This window comes from Strix uralensis, chromosome Z (genome assembly GCF_047716275.1).
Source record: "Strix uralensis isolate ZFMK-TIS-50842 chromosome Z, bStrUra1, whole genome shotgun sequence".
NCBI lineage: Eukaryota > Metazoa > Chordata > Aves > Strigiformes > Strigidae > Strix > Strix uralensis.
The window spans coordinates 50,853,435-50,869,384 of record NC_134012.1 but is presented as its reverse complement, the minus strand read 5'-3'; the positions used below and the strand labels follow the sequence as shown (position 1 = coordinate 50,869,384).

The 15,950-nt window shown below is 40.7% G+C and overlaps 1 protein-coding gene across 7 annotated transcripts in view; it reads right to left on the bottom strand.

Annotated features, from left to right (window-relative positions):
* The window catches only part of DMXL1 (Dmx like 1), a 92,261-nt gene extending 91,261 nt beyond the window's left edge, over positions 1–1,000 (bottom strand). For 6 of the 7 annotated variants that reach the window (XM_074856560.1, XM_074856552.1, XM_074856557.1 and 3 more), the window contains exon 1: positions 818–994. In XM_074856560.1, coding sequence (XP_074712661.1) covers positions 818–904 — 87 coding nt within the window. In that variant the 5' untranslated portion in view covers positions 905–994. Of the gene's footprint in view, positions 1–817 lie in introns of all 7 variants that reach the window. The other variant, XM_074856558.1, reaches the window with a different exon arrangement.
* Between the last annotated feature and the right edge of the window lie 14,950 nt (positions 1,001–15,950).

Below are 15,950 nucleotides of genomic sequence, written 5' to 3'. Positions count from 1 at the left end.
ATTCACCAAGAAACTTTGTTGTGTCATATTTCATTCCCCTTCAGCCCAAAACAGAAGGCAGGAGGGGTATGTTTCGGAGGGAGGGTGGGAATAAAAACACAACAGAAGTCTGTTTACAAAACAAGTGAAAGGGAGAAAAACAAACAGTAATAAAAGGCTTTAGCCTTTACTAAATACTGCAGGTGTTTTTCCCCCAGTATAAGCGTCGTCAGGGAGTTCAAAGACGGTTTTAAAATCCCAACACTAAGGCACGATATTTCAAGATCTTCTTCAACCACGACCCGTAGGGATTTCAATTACTATCTGACTGCAAGCGACTGCTGAAATTCCCTTCCACAGCAAGTCGCATGTACCGGCTGGCGTTTATGTAATCTTTCATCAAAGCCACCATGTTCCTGCGCTAGCAAACCCCGCAAAGAGCGGCGTGTGGGTGCCTGCCTCTGCCGGGCACGGCACCCGCCCCGCCGCCCCTGCCCTGCCCCGCGGGGGAGGCCGCCCGTCCCGTCCCGTCCCGTCCCGCCCAGCTCAGCCACTGCCCGCACGGCCGGACTCGAGAACCGCCGCCGCTCCGGGAAAGTTTTGCACGCCACCCCTGGGCAGGCTCCGAGCAGGCAGGAGTGCCGCAGGCCTCTCGGGCAAGCCTTCTACCGGCGGTCGGCAGGGCCGCTACCGGCCGACGACATTGATGGGGACGGGCCACGCCGCTCCAAGGGCCGGCTGCCGCCGCCGCGCCTGACGCAGCCGCTTTCGGCGCCGGGAACCGCGGCGCTGGGGCGCGGGCCGGGCGGAGGCCCCTGGGGCCCTGGCGGGGTCTCACCGTGAAGGGCTGGTCGCACAGGCTCCCCACGGAGAAGCAGTTGTCCCCGGGGTTCACGGCCCCCGTCAGCACCTGGTGCAGGTTCATGACGAGAGGGCGCCGCCGGCCCGCCGGCCCCTGCCGCTCGGCCGCCCCTCGTCCCGCGGGAGGCGGAGGAGGCGGCGGCGGCGGCGGCGGCACACAAGCCGCGCCGGGCGGAGCCTCGCCGGGCGGGCGGGGCGCCACCGCGCAGCGCCCCCTGCCATCGGCCTGGCCGCCTGCCCGCTCCCCGCCGGCGCGCCAGCTCTCGCGAGAGCGTGCCCCGGTGGCGTCAGCGGCAGCGCCCGCCCCCGCGGCCGACCCCGCTGCCCTCGGTTCCAGCCGCCGCGCGTGCGCGCGGGCCGCCAGCGGCGACGCCGAGGGAGGTGTGGGGGTTTTGTGTGCGCCGTGCGGCCGGGCAGCGGGGTCGGCGCCTTGCTCTGCACCTCTAAACGGACTGAAAGGTTGAGGTGTCTCCCGATTGCGAAGAAGCACGGCCATTGTCTCTGCTACACTGAAAGCACTTTATGTCTTGTTATTAATATTTATTTCCACAGTAACTAGTTTTCAGTATTCCATCAACTTCTCAAGGAAACTTCAGCATTAGTTGTGTTTTCCCACGTAAATTACAGCTTCCACATTGATTTCCATTCCTACGTTATCCCAGTATTGAATATTAGAGCTTTTCTGCACAGCAGCTGTTCCAATAAATAACACAAAATCAAAACAATTTCGACTTTGTGTGTCACATCCCATAATATTTAAAAGGTGATACTACGTATCTGTCTATGGCAATGCCTTTTCTTCTTGTGTTGCATTTCCAGTCCTTGCGTAAGCAAGATCAGCCTCGTAGCCTTTCGGGCATGGTGTCTCACACACTATTTTAGTAAATATCAGCCTTGTATCCTTTGAAAAGCAGATTGAAAAACATCTCACCATAGCACTGGTTGCCACAATAATTCACGCAAATGAAATATTTCTCCTATTTTCTAAAACCTGATGTGAGAAAAATCCATCAGATTTGGCACTATGTATATAGACATTCCTTCAAAGAGCCATGCTCTTTTCATGCTGGTTATAAAGTGCTATCACCCCTAATCACTTTCATTTCGCAAAGGATCAAAAAGCTTATCAAATTATCCTATGAACGAATAGTGATCATACCCATGCCAGGAGCACTGATTGCTGGTAAGTGATCTTACCCTTCTGCCAGCTGTAGAATCTCATCAAGAAACCTTAGTGGATTTTTAATTTAACAAAAATTCTTTTTATTGGGTTCTAAGCAAGAAAGTGAATTATGGCTGAAAACAGTAAGAAGCCCTTATTTGTGATTTTCAGCACAGCTGTCTAATTCTGGGCTCAGACTGTGAACTGCTCCATCTTTGATTGCAGTCAGCTGATACTTCTTCCCCCAAGGACTGCTCCAGAATACACTGGACTGAAGAGGTTGGAGATCCTGCAAAACCATATTGGTTCTTTAATCGCAGACCCCAGCCTGAGGAAGATGAAGAACAGGAAACTCAGGACACCAAGGAAAAGAATGAAAGGAAGAGTTTTACTGATATTTTTTAATCTATATCTAATTACAGCACAAAATTATATGTTTACAACTGACAGACCCTATCACACTGATGTGGTTAGAAAATACGGAACTTCTCATTTCCTAACTCATTTGGTCTTTGTGACAGTTCAGATTAGTATGTTTTGCTTACTTTATAACAGAAAGGACATTACCTTTTATCCTCTCCTCTGTGGATAGAGTGAGAGCCTATGTAATGATATGCCAGGCACATGCATCCATATCCTGGCTCCTGTCCCCACAGGGATGGGGTACTACTACCTTTCCCTTCCCACATTTGCTGTCAGCAGTGAGCTGTAGTGCAGAAGCTCTCACTCCTCACTGCTGATTCCTGGCACTGCTGCTGTACCTCTGCCACTTCTCAGCCTCAGGATGGCAAGGGCAGCCACTAGAAGTGGGACTTGGGCACACGTCCTTCAGTTTGGTGCCCCTTCTCATTTCTCTTGCAACATCGGTGAACTCAGCCACAGACAAATTACATACTCTACATTTTATTATAAATCAAAGTGAATGCACTGTTGGACACTGACAAATTTCAACTCTGGCCTGTGCAATTTCATAATGTAGGCATTTTTTAAAAAAGCTTAAAATAATACAAATAAAGTATATTTATGCATTGTCTTGTTGACAACAACACAGAGGTTGGTTTTCCTCAGGATTTCAAAACTTGACAGTTATTGAAGGGTAAAAAAATAAATCTCAGAAAGCTAATAACTACCACAAAATTGTATCCTGTGCTTTTTGTGAATTTTGCATATTTTTCTCAGAACATTTTTTTTCAAAAAAGCCCTTTGTTTTGCCTTTCACTCAGAAGTATCTAAAAAACAGAAAAGGCACTGAGTTTGCCCTACAGGCTTAGAAAATACTGTCACAAGGTCCTTTACGTTGTTTTGGCTCCTAACCTCAATAAATCTTTTTTCTTTGAGTCTTTCAGGAGCTGTAATTCTTCTCCAAAGCTGTTGACTCCCGTCATTCACAACTGCCACTGAACATGCTCACTCAGTCCTTGTCTTTAGCTTTTTAAAGGGGCACTGTACAAAATGTTCTCAATATTAGAATAGCAGAAGACAGGAAACACTATCACTTACCAATATTTTAACATACAGCGGCTGTGGCTGTTCTGAAAGTCGGCTAGAATTTCAGCATTTGGGCACGCATAGAAGGGCTTGGAAGTGAATGATTTACAGCTTTCTGGTTATTGACCAAAGCATTACTTTTTGAATAATAATGAGGCCTCTGAATGCCCCCAAAAGCAATACCAAGTATATACATATGCATTTACATCCTGCTTGTATTTCCCTAATAATGTCCAAGGAAATGAGAATTTTAAATCATACTCCCCCAAGTCTCTTCTAAATTCAGAATTGTACCTCTTCAAAACAAATCCATATTAACAATATTCTTCAGTGTAATGCAGAAGAGTGATGCATATTTCACTTGCAGAAGCACAGTGACATACTTTGTGTTCTTTCTGTACAATAAACATCATGAGTCACTCATTAACAGCAGTGAGCTCGCTTATGTCAATGATATACAGGCAGCTTTGAAAGAAGCTGACAGTTTAAGTGACATGTTTAGAGTTTGTCTGCAGTACTAGAAAATGTTGTTTTCTTCCCTGCTTTCTTAATAATAAGCTACAGGCAGGTAGCATTCTTTTTTTTTTTTTTCCCCTCTGAAATAATTTATCACATGGAATTCATTATATTTTAACTTGCTTCTTAAGAAAACAATGCACTGCAGCTGGGAACAACTGCTCCACCTCATATACTCTTCGACCTTGTCTTTCTTGCCCTTGATATTTCCGCAGGGTTTCTTTGTTTTGTGAATACCTGAGGCAGAAGTCTGACCTTAGTGAGGTCAAGAGAAAAAACCCTTACTGATCTCTCCAAGATCTGGAGTTCCCCCTTTGTGCCCACACTGGGAATCACTTGAAGAAGTATTTTTGTACTTTTGTGACTTTTAGCAGTGTAAGAAGAGTCAAAACGCAGCTTGGCATTTTGGGAAAACATGAAATGCATAAATACATAAACATTGACGTTTAGTAATATGGTCCTAAACAGTTGATCACTTTGTGAAACCTTTCTTTGCAAAAAGCTTGCTTTGTTCGTGACTTCAGTACCCTGTGTTTTATATCTGTAGCCTTCAGGTTGGAGTGATATTTGCTTCTTTTTTTTGTACTGTTTTCATCTGGTGAAAGACATTTTCTAACAGCTCATGTTGCTGTCACATCTCTTAATATGTACAGTGCAGTATATTCCTTATCTGTGATCTGATACAACCTTTTATTTGGTGAAGGAGATATATGCTGACTGGTATTCCTTTCTTACAAGAGATTAGTAAAGATGTTTTGATTTATTCAGTTCATCTTTTATTTGGCTTTTGGTGATACTTCCATTTCATAAACTCAGAGTGTCTTCAGTAGTTGTTTCCAAGGTAAAAGCCAACCATTATTAGATCATTCAGGCTTACAAATTAACAGTTAACAATTAACAAGATTTTAAAATTTCCATTCATATTCAGAGTTTTACATTCATCTCACAGACTGAGATGAAAGCTACTTTTGAAGAAAATCATGAAAGGGATGATGGATAATACATCAACTGTTCACTGTTTCCCTGTGTATTTATAAAATACTCTGTGATGACTAACAATTTAGAAAATGGAAATTAGGATTTTTTTCTTTGCATCTTTTACTGATCCCTGTATCACTAAGCTCAGCTTGTGCTCACCAGTTCATCTAGACCTAATGATCTTGGTGGGAAGACTAGGCCAGGCCATTTGCTCCCACCTCCTGATTACTGTTTCTTTATCCCTGACATCCAGACAGTGGTGTTTTAAAGTGTGGTTTGGAAAGCTCTAGTCTTGGTCCCTGTCTGTGGAGATGGTGTGTGTTTCACTCCTTTCCACCAAGGACCAGCAGGATCAGGGCCAGACGAGGGCAGGGGTGAGAGCAGGAACTGAGGACAGCTGAGGATGCAAGGGCATCAGGGTGGCCCTGGAGAGGTTTCTCAAGATCGTCCTATTGCTTCCCCAGCAGGCTGCTGCCAGGCCATGGGGCTGCACTGCAGCAGGACTGTGAGAGTCAGGTAGGCTGCTTTGGCATAGAGCTACTGTGCAGAATACCCACTAATGGACTCTGCGGCACGTGGTTGAGAATGATCTTGCGTGGCATGTAGGAATTCTGTCTTGCTGCAAATGCTAAACAGTGCCAATTTCCAGATGCGTCAGTCAATTTCCAAATGTCATCAGTCTCATTGGATACTTTTTGTGCCGCGGTGCAATAGTCAGTATCCTGGAAATGACTGAGCCAGGCTTCCTCCACCCATACATAGATGCCCTGTCAGTTGGTTGCTTCTTTGTGTAGACCTGGGAGACTCCATCTGGCCTTGGAGAAGTTCCTCTGACAGCTCACCTGCTGGAACTGAACTCTGATTAGGCTGCTCATATATTGTCTATTCTTTGAAATTCACATGAAAGGCTATTGAAATATGCATTATGCAGCACTATTTAGCAGAATGTATTTGTCCTTTTTATGTAAACCCTAAGTTATTCACTAAGTCTATTATTTTCTGAGATACTGTTGATTCCACGTTGAGTATAATACCAAATTTTTATTTTTAAATTTAGTATAAAATGTTATGTAAATAAATATATAGATTCCACATTCATGTAATGAATATTCTATTCATACTGCCAGCCTATTCTAATAAAGAATATTCCATTGCATATTTTGAACTTTCACATATGTTTTCCATGTCTTATTTAAAAGGATGACACCCTTTATAGGTGTCCCTAATGAAATTATCTGAGGTATAATGCAGTCGCTTTACTGTTCCTTTTATGTTTACATCAAGTGCTTGAATGTATATGTTTCCAGATTCAGTATCAGCGTATCTCCACAAATGTACTGTACACAGATGTATATATTTAGGCCTTTAAAATGGCTTGAGATACTTAGGGGCTAGCCTGAAAAAAGAAAGTGATTTTATGCTATTTTTTCAAACTTTTACCTCTTTAAGGTTCTTTATGTTTTCTTTATGTTTCTTTAGGTTTTAACCTCATAGGAGGGTGGTGTCACAGAGGACTGGTTATTATCCCGTACCTATACACAGATTTAAGCAGATGGCCATTCAAGTATTGGGAAAGAGTACCAGGAAACACACCAGTCTGTTGTTCTTCCCTGTTGCAGTGTAACTCAAATATAAACCATTTACCCCTCAAATGCCTACACCCCTTCTTATCTCATGGCCACTTTCTGAGGTAGTCTCACATTTTGTTCTTTTGACAGCACTATTAGTGGTATACAGCAAAAGTTCAAGAGTTGTTTCTTTTTCTGCTTGCTACATTTCAATAATGGAGCCACGTTCCCCTGCTCAGGCATTCATACACACATATGCAAGGTGCCTGATCAGTTAGGCATACTTGCTTTTTCAATATTAATATTAGCTTCTTTATATTGTTTTTATCCCCGAAAGTGGAGAAGAGAGAGTAAGAGCAATCAAATGAAGGAGAGCTTATCTTTGTGTTACTGCAGATTACTTCCACCATTTGATGACATATGGCTCTATAGAAACATTAAAAAAAAAAGGTGCTCAGACTAATAAAACACTAACATTTCAGCCTAGTGGTAGATTTGAGGTTGACTGCTATATGTTGAGTAGAAAATGGCATTGCAGTTACTGATTTTGAGTGGAACTAAGCCCACTTAACAACTCTTGAAAAGAGCAATTAAACTTGCTGTCTTTCTCATCACTTGATCACCTGTATGCCATTTGGTTTTCTTTAACTGGTAATAAAGTGGTTTGTGTTTTTATAGTGGAGAATGGTATTGAAACATCCTCCATTTTATAAATAACAAATTGTAAGATTTTTTAACATAGTTGTTGACGGAATCTAAAATTTATACATGCACATTTTAAGACATATTAAGGGGTGGTGGGTTATCTGTTAGAACCAGATTTCATCTGTTTTGCAACTAAAGAAAATAACTTTTTGACTAGATTTTTTTAAAAAAAGAACATACAATTTCCTTGTTTAAATTTTGCTGTGAGTGTAAAGCATCACTGTGTTTTATGAAGACTGTGACTTTCCGGAAACAGCATGTGGTTTTGTGATGTAAACTGTTTAATCTGCCCAAAAGCAATAATGCTTTCTCGTGACTCTTCTTCCACCACATATTATACACTCCACCTCAATGGACTGATTTTATTTACTGCTGAGTCAATATTTACCACTTTGCTACTGCCTGCAGTAGTTTTAATCCCTGTCTGAGCAACTGAATGGTACCAGGAGCTTTTAAAAGCATTTAAACCTTAATCCTGTCATATTCAATGGGTTTCTAGTGAGTTAAGGGTGCTCAACACTGCAAAGTGCTAGAATGAAAGTCTGACTGCAGAAACCATATGTAACAGCAGCTCTAAGAAATATATATTTTTCAATTTAAAGTTCGAGTCTTCTTGTAACATAACATTAATTGTACGTGAATTTTAATATTTCATTGCAGAGACTCATCAGCAAATATATTTGCTGTATAAAACACTTGATTTCACAGATGAGACCTGGCACAGGCAGCGGCAGAATTTCCTCATCTGTCCTAGCTCCTGTTAGCAGGTGGAACTGCAAAAGTGCATTTAAATGTAATATGTAGGGGGAAAAAAGGGACTACATGGAATAACTATGGCAGAGAATTATCTTAGGTGTTTTGGTAAGATAAATGGCTATTTGATGTTGCTGATAATCACACATGGATAGCTGTTTGGTGGAGCTGGCAGCATCACTGAAAGGGGGACAATATGCTGTCATGTTTACTGGGGCAGGCGCCAGAGTCAGAGGCAGCTGTCTGTGTGGCAGCTTATTTGGAGATGACAGGTTTCCCTGTCATACATGGATGGTGGATGAGAATGATGCTGGCGATATTTTATTTGCCTAGATGTCGTGGTGTAATCCCAGCCAGCAGTCAAGCACCACGCAGCCGCTTGCTCACTCCTACCTCCTCCCAGTGGGATGCGGAGATCAGAAAAAAAGTAATACTCACACGTTGAGATAAGAAGAGTTTAATAATGTAAAATAAAATATAATAATAACAATAATAATAATAATAATTGTAATGAAAAGGAATATAATAAAAAGAGAGGGAAATAAAACTCAAAAAAGGACAAGGGATACATAATGCATTTGCTCACTATCTGCTGGCCAATGCCTGAGCAGCAATCCCCTGCCCAGACAACTTCCCCCAGTTTTTATACTGGCCATGACGTTCTATGGTATGGAATATCCCTTTGAGTAGTTCAAGTCAGCTGTCCTGGCTATGCTCCTTCCCTGTTTCTTGTGTACCTGCTCGCTGGCAGGAAACTGAAAAATTCTTGACTTTGGGTAAGTGCTACTTAGCAATGATGAAAACATCAGTGTGTTACATTATTCTCACACTAAACCCAAAACACAGCACTGTACCATCTACTGGAAGAAAATTAACTCTATCCTAGCTGAAACCAGGACACTAGGCCTTGATTGTATGGTATTGCAATAGCCCTGTAGGACTTGATTGAGCAATGGGGAAATTCTCTGTGAGGCAGGGCATGTATAAAACCTGGAAGGTGTATTTTCCACTGTGTTGTTATATCCCTATGGAGCAATTAATAGGATTTTTTCCATGCATGTGTGAACAGAAATGATCCTGTTATACCAGAAGCATACACCTGAGATGGAACCAAACCCAAGAGAAAGAGAGAAATGAAATAACAACAGCCATCAAGAAGCTGGTGTCCTCCTCTGCTTTGATACACTAAATCGCTTTGTAAATATGGACTCAGATTCAGGCAAGGCAGTTTCAGTCTTTTCCTCCGATTTAGGTATATTTTTTTGTAAGCAGTTTACTCTGCCAGGTTTTCAGTCAATGATTATAAAACACAAAATCTGCTTGAACCATACAGGTATTAAAATGCCAACAGGGCAAATGAAAAACAGCTGTGAAAAGATTTTTTCAATAAATAGTTAGCTTGCACATAAAAAAATTTAACTGGTGGGTAGACTATCAGTTGTATTGTAGAGATTATGCCCTTATACACATTCTGGAGGAAGAGAAATAAATTTCTCTTCTGCAATTCCAGTGTCTTATGCAGTATGTTAACTGCTGAACTTCCATTGAAAAGGCCACTGTGATTCAGTGGCACTGGTAAATAAACTGTAGTGCTTTAAGCAATACCAAAGTCTATAAGGAATTTTTGTTTGACCTTTACATCAAGTATACTATCCCTAGTTTTTCTGGGGTACTTTGCAAAAGTAGCAAATACAGTTACAATGCAGAAGCGTGATATAAATTCTGTTTGCTTTTACTCTATCTTCTTCCTAAATAAAAATAGAAGGACCCAGCCTCGCCCCAGGAGGAGAGAGAAATAAGATTTATAGTAATCAGATATAATCTATAATTAGATTCTGTGTTTAAATATATCAACCCAGAGAGAAAATAACTAATGAAATAAATAAATAATCAGCACTCAAAAGCCTAAAATTGGCAGTTCAGTCTAGGAAATTGTTTCCTGCTCTGGACTTCCATGTAAACATTAAACAGGCCTACTTACCTTTTTGGGAGTCTGTGAGTGCGTATTGTGTGTGTCTATATGCGTGTGTTTTTGTATGAGAAAGAGACTATGAATCATCACTAATGCATGCTACTTGGCATGTTTTCAGAATGCTTAGCAATCAGCAATGATTACTTGAAATATGAGGAGATATGAATCTCTAATTATTTCATTGCTAGGTGATTCAACCAAAAGCTCATCACCCTTTGGTTTACAAGATTTTTACCATTCTAAGACTTCACAGTGTTTTCATATTACTTAAGAAGTACTGTCTAATATAAAGTAGCTTTTTTTCTAGATGTAGCACTACAGTTTTTGCATTAACACCACATGACTCTTTGACAAATCAGTATTTCATTATTTTAATGTGCTATATAATAAGCAACAGAACATATGAAACAATGTATCAAAACCATTAAAGTCACCAATTTGGTTTTTATCATAGCTAGTTGAAATTTACTGTGACAACTGTAATTTTCCATTGAATGACTGATACACACGTAATTTAAAATAATTGTCCTCAGGAAAGTGCCAGTGAAGTATTATATCTTGGTTTCAGTACTGCTTGAGCAGTTTTAGAACTGTTGTCTTCAAAAACTCACGAAACCATAAGCAGAAGAGAGCTCAAAAAAAATTTTTAAAACTCTACAACTCTTTAACAAAGCACTGTACCCATGTCATCAAAGGATATAGATATTTCTGGGAGAAAAAATGAAGTGTTCAGATTTCATATACTGTAACTTACATGTTAATTCTAAACTGGTTTTAGTTATGAAAGCTTTGAATTTATGGGGTTCCAACTTAAATGCTACCACTGCATTCTTTTTTATGAAGACACATTGCATAAAGAACACAAATGCATTTTAGGTTTGGGAAATAGTACTTGTTATATGGCCACTTTGCGTAATATTACATTAAATAAAATAATTGAATTGGAAGAAATTTAAAGTTTCATGAAAGAAGGAAAAATGAGCACACTTGGTGCACAATTTTATATTGCCCACTGGTCAGATGACAGAACGGAAATTAAAGCACGATGCAAATCATGCACCAAATGTATCAGCTGCTAATTTTACCAGTTTTGGAAAAATCTAATGAGAAAAATATCTGGAAGTAATTTAATTCCTTCCTAAGACAAGTGATCTAAGTTTGAGTCAAGTGTGCATTTTATTTACTGATAAGAGGAAGGAACCGAGAGACAGGCCTGGGAATTTTCCAAACTTTTTCATAGATACTAAATATATACAAAATAAGAATATGATCCTCTTTTATGTAAATCAGATAAATGACATCTGACCTGGGGTGTGAAGTTGACGAATTTAAGTATGTAAATATTGGTGAAACACTTTACCAGACAATATGCTTGTGAACCCACCAATGGAGCGGGGTGAGAAGATCACTAGTGCCCTCTAAAGATGCTATTCGTCACCCATCTATTGCAAATATTTGGCAATAGCCCCAGTAGGAGACTATCACCAGGCACAGTGGACAGGAATAAATTAACTGAGAGAGAAGTGTGCCCCTTCTCTTCCATTATCACTGTTAAGGGAAATACGTGAGCCTAAGATGGGTGGGACACTAAATTTATTCACAGGTGCCATTATTAAGATACGAGGTTTTTTAAACATACCTTCCAGTGCTTTGCTGACAGGCCCTACTGCAGCAGCAGTCAGCAGCATAAAAGCCTGCCTGTCACTCTTGTTCAGGCTCATATGCAGGTCCCTTTGTTGCTGCTTTCAATCTCCTTACAAATGGGCCATGGGCACAGGACAAATCAGGTGATGTACACATTGAAACAAACTAGATTATTTTACAGTTAGCTTCTCTCTGTTAAAAACTGCCTACACTTCTCTACCTCTACATAAGGGAGTTTATTCAGTGTAGTGCACATGCTGAGCACCTGAAGGTGGTGTAAATGCATGTTCCAAATAATTTAATGTACTAATTCGTGCACATGTCTGACTTTGCACTGCACACATCACACCAAAATTTCTGCTGCGCTCTATTAAACAAGCTGTGTGCAAATCAAAGTAATCTGGAGATAAACCGTTTACAAGCTACCTATGAATGTATGACCTTTATTCATATCAGCACAGACTTTTTAATATAGAAGCTGTTGCATTAATTTTACACCTGAGAAGGGCACACAAAATTGACATATTACAACTGTTTTCCTTTTCTCTGTTTCATAACTTTAGATGGCAGCACCATAACAAAGACCTTTGCTGGGCATGGTCACACAGATACACAACAGCAAAACCAGTGTCAGACACAGCTCAAAATACAGAAAGCTCTAAAATGTGCAGCTTTGCATAATATTGTGCAGCCGCAAGTCACACTAATTGCAATTGGTGTTTCGCTGTTAAGTGGCTTTTCTTACAGCATTCCATAGACACAGTACTGCTGCTTTTGTGATGTTGCTTCAGCTGGCCTTGAACATTCAGGAGCTTTATTCCTTCCAGCCTCTTTCCCACTCTTCACTGAAGTGCATGATGATTTTTCTTACTGATCTCAGTGGAAAAGCATTGATCCATCTTTTCCCATTAACTCATAGCAGTTCTTATTACTCTGTGGGGCACAGTGTTGTAGCATGGGACTCTGAATTTCTCTGTTCTCCAGATCATAGTTGTCATGGGAAATGATATTTAGGTCTGTTCAGCAAGGTGCTTCCAAGTCCTCAAATACAAGTCTATATATGAACAGAATTAATATTATTTAAGAAATACAGCTTTCTATATTATTTTTATCCTTTGGATTTTCTTTTTTCCACAAAAATTTCAGTGTTTACAAGGGGAACACGGGGACGTTTCAGGCTTCTTAAGGAAGCAGACCTGTAGCCAGACTGACAGTTCAAATGTGACTGAACTCACTACAGCAGATAGGAGAGGCTCTGTGGACGCAACGTATCAAGGACACAATGTTGGGCTTCCAGCCTGCTCCAGCGCTGTGTGCAGAGGCTGGAGCACAAGGACTGGTTCAGCCTGGGCAAGGTGGGGCTTGAGGGTACCTAACAGCAGTCTCCAGTGCCTATGAGTGACTGTTGGGGAGAAGGGATCTTTCAGAGGGGCACAGTGGGCAGGTGAGTGACAAGCGAGGCTGCGACTGGCTGTAAGGAAACCATTCCCCAGGAGGACGGGGGAGCAGTGGCACAGGCTGCCCAGGGGCTGTGCAGGCTCCCTCCCTCCGGGAGCAACCTGGTCTGACCCCATGGCTGACCCTGCTGGGAACAGCCCCTTGCACCAGGCACCTTCCGAGCTCCCTCCTCACCTGGATTATCCTATGGCACCATGGTCCTTTGAACCTAGTTCTTCCTCGCTCTTAATGATGGCGAGCCGATCCTTGATATTAACAGAAAAAATATTTACCCTGCAATTTTATATTACAAGCACTTTCAATACTAACCATCGTGAAAGTGCTTTAGGAACACTTTCAAGGGTGTGTTTGATGAAGTAGATCCCTAAGAGTCACTTCTTTCTCCCTCTTGCTTGCTGCAGCTGCTGACTCCTCTTTCCATGTGAGAGCTGGTAGAACATGTTTACATCGCTGCTACACGTTCTTCCTTTGTATCTCCCACTAAAGATAAAGAGAAGGGGAAATGGCAGCTTTTTCCTGAAAGATTGTCATTCAAAAGCTTGTTTCACAGGGATACGAACCGTTTCCTCAGTAACGACAGCCCTTTGAGCCTACCACATGCTGCTGTGCATGTAAATATCATCTTGAGGCTTTAGCATCCCGGCACTCCAGCCATTTTACTTTTCCTTTTTATGATGTTTTTAAGTAATTGGAGTCAATTATGCTTTTTCCTCTCTTGGTTAAAGGAAGATTTCTGGCTACTATCTCATGTTAATTAACAGCTCTCCTGAGGATTGTCTATATTTTAAGGCATTGTTCTGAAGTTCAGCAGAGCCAAGCTTGGATCCTTTGTCAAAGGCTAAACTTTGGAAAATGTGTTTGCTCTTTTATTGCACCTTCCAGTAAACAGTTCAGTGGATAATATCTGGGAATGTATGTTTCCCATTTAACTCTCTAATCCTCCACTATTTCTTTAAAATCCTGACCACTTATGATGAACTGCTAGTAAACATAAATTTTAATATGTTTGACAGATACACATTTATGGTGTCCTGTGACAGAACTTGTTATTAGAGTCCGATGGTGTTATTTCAGGGTAATGACACAACATTATAACATCATCTTTGCCAGAATGTACTTAAGAGTTTGGCTTCTGCAAGTCCAGAACTGCATTTGTCCCCTTTACTATTCTTGACAGGTTTTGTACTTCCTAATTTTTTTCTCTCTCTACAGACTTTTCTTTTACAGTTTGTTATACCGTGTGAGCCCCACATATTTTTCTGAAGCCTGCTATAATACTTGTGCTGAATCATTTTATTACCTCAATTATATGTATCTCTGAATTGAGCTGGTAATAAGGGGCTCACTGTGTACTTCCCTGACTGTCTTACTGGGATGACCTTAATGAGTTTCTGCAATGTCTTATCTGTTGTTGTGATTGCTGCAAATTTATTCCTCACTATTTCTGAGACTGGATAATCTGAAAAAATTACTTAGGTATAAAAGACTATAATTTTCAAATACAGTTGTCAAATACTTTTGAAAGCGTTCATCTTACCAGATGCTTCATCAAACTTTAATTCCCTGTTTAAACCCTGTTATGTAATCAAAGAGTAATATCTGGGTGAAAACCCAGTCATTACATTTTGGGATGCACACCTGTTTATTTCTTCTTTCCTAGTGATATTTTGAGTTTCTAACTTGCTTCTACCAGAAAGAATATCTCAAAAGAAATGTCATATATTTAATTACCCCCAAGAACCACAGTCAGAATCTGTCATCCTCGGTTTTTACATACCAAAACTAATAGGATCGTCTGTTCTTACTAATTACTTATATTGTAAAAGGGTGTTTACACTGTGCTTTGAGCATCCTTCTCATGACTAGAGGAATGCTTCTGGGGTGAGGAATCCCTGGACAGTTACTTGGTATTCCAGAGGGTCCACAGCCAGTTTTATTCTGCTACTAAAGATATACCGATAGATATATGCTACTTTTTTTTGCTTCATTTTCTCTTGACAACAAATTCTTGCAAAATGTGTACATCTTTCTGCAGCTGTCACAGGATTTTTCAGGTGCTGGACATTGTTAGCATCTGTGCATATTCTCTGTTTTTGCTCTAGACTCTCTTCTGAAAAGTCTTCCAGCTTTCCAAGCTCCTCTTTTGGAGGACAGTCTAATTTCTGTAGTTGTATCTTTTCTCTCTAACATTGTATTTCTATCCGATTTCTTTATTTCACTTAACACATCTAGAGAGCTTGGTAACAGTTAGTCTGTATCTTCTACCAGTCTTTTCCACACTTTGTATTCCTGATTTCAATTACTGTATGATAGCAAGTATAATTAAGATAAATATGAGGAATACGATGAAGTGTGTGTCAATGATTACTTAAAGTTCAGTCAAAAAATTCCTTAGAGAATTCTCCTCTGTGCTGGTGTCTGGTGTAAAATCTGCTTTTTTGTTAAAAGTGGCTTTTCCTAGGAATGCAGTTATCATTACTGTCTGTAAAATCTTGCTACTTGCTTCCTCATCCTGATTTGTTAAAAACTCCAGCAATATTCAAGAAAATAAGCAGTTTCAACAAGTCTCCTTTCTCCTTGGATAGAGCTTGTTAAAAGCCTTGTTACCTTTTCCCCAGGATTTCACAACACTGTAAGTTTCAAGCCTTCTAATTTATTTAGTTTTTCATACCAAAAGTCATCTTGGAGGATCCCACTGCTGCTAGTGAACAGTGGTTGGGATTCTTCAAGGGTGGAGGGCTAAATAGGGATGTAGATTAGGAAAGGCTTAATGGTATTATATTTAAATAGGAGGGTGGTGCATGTGGGCCACTGCTAGCCTTCCCAAAATCTACACAGGTAACAGAGCCTATGACAGCTCTGCAAC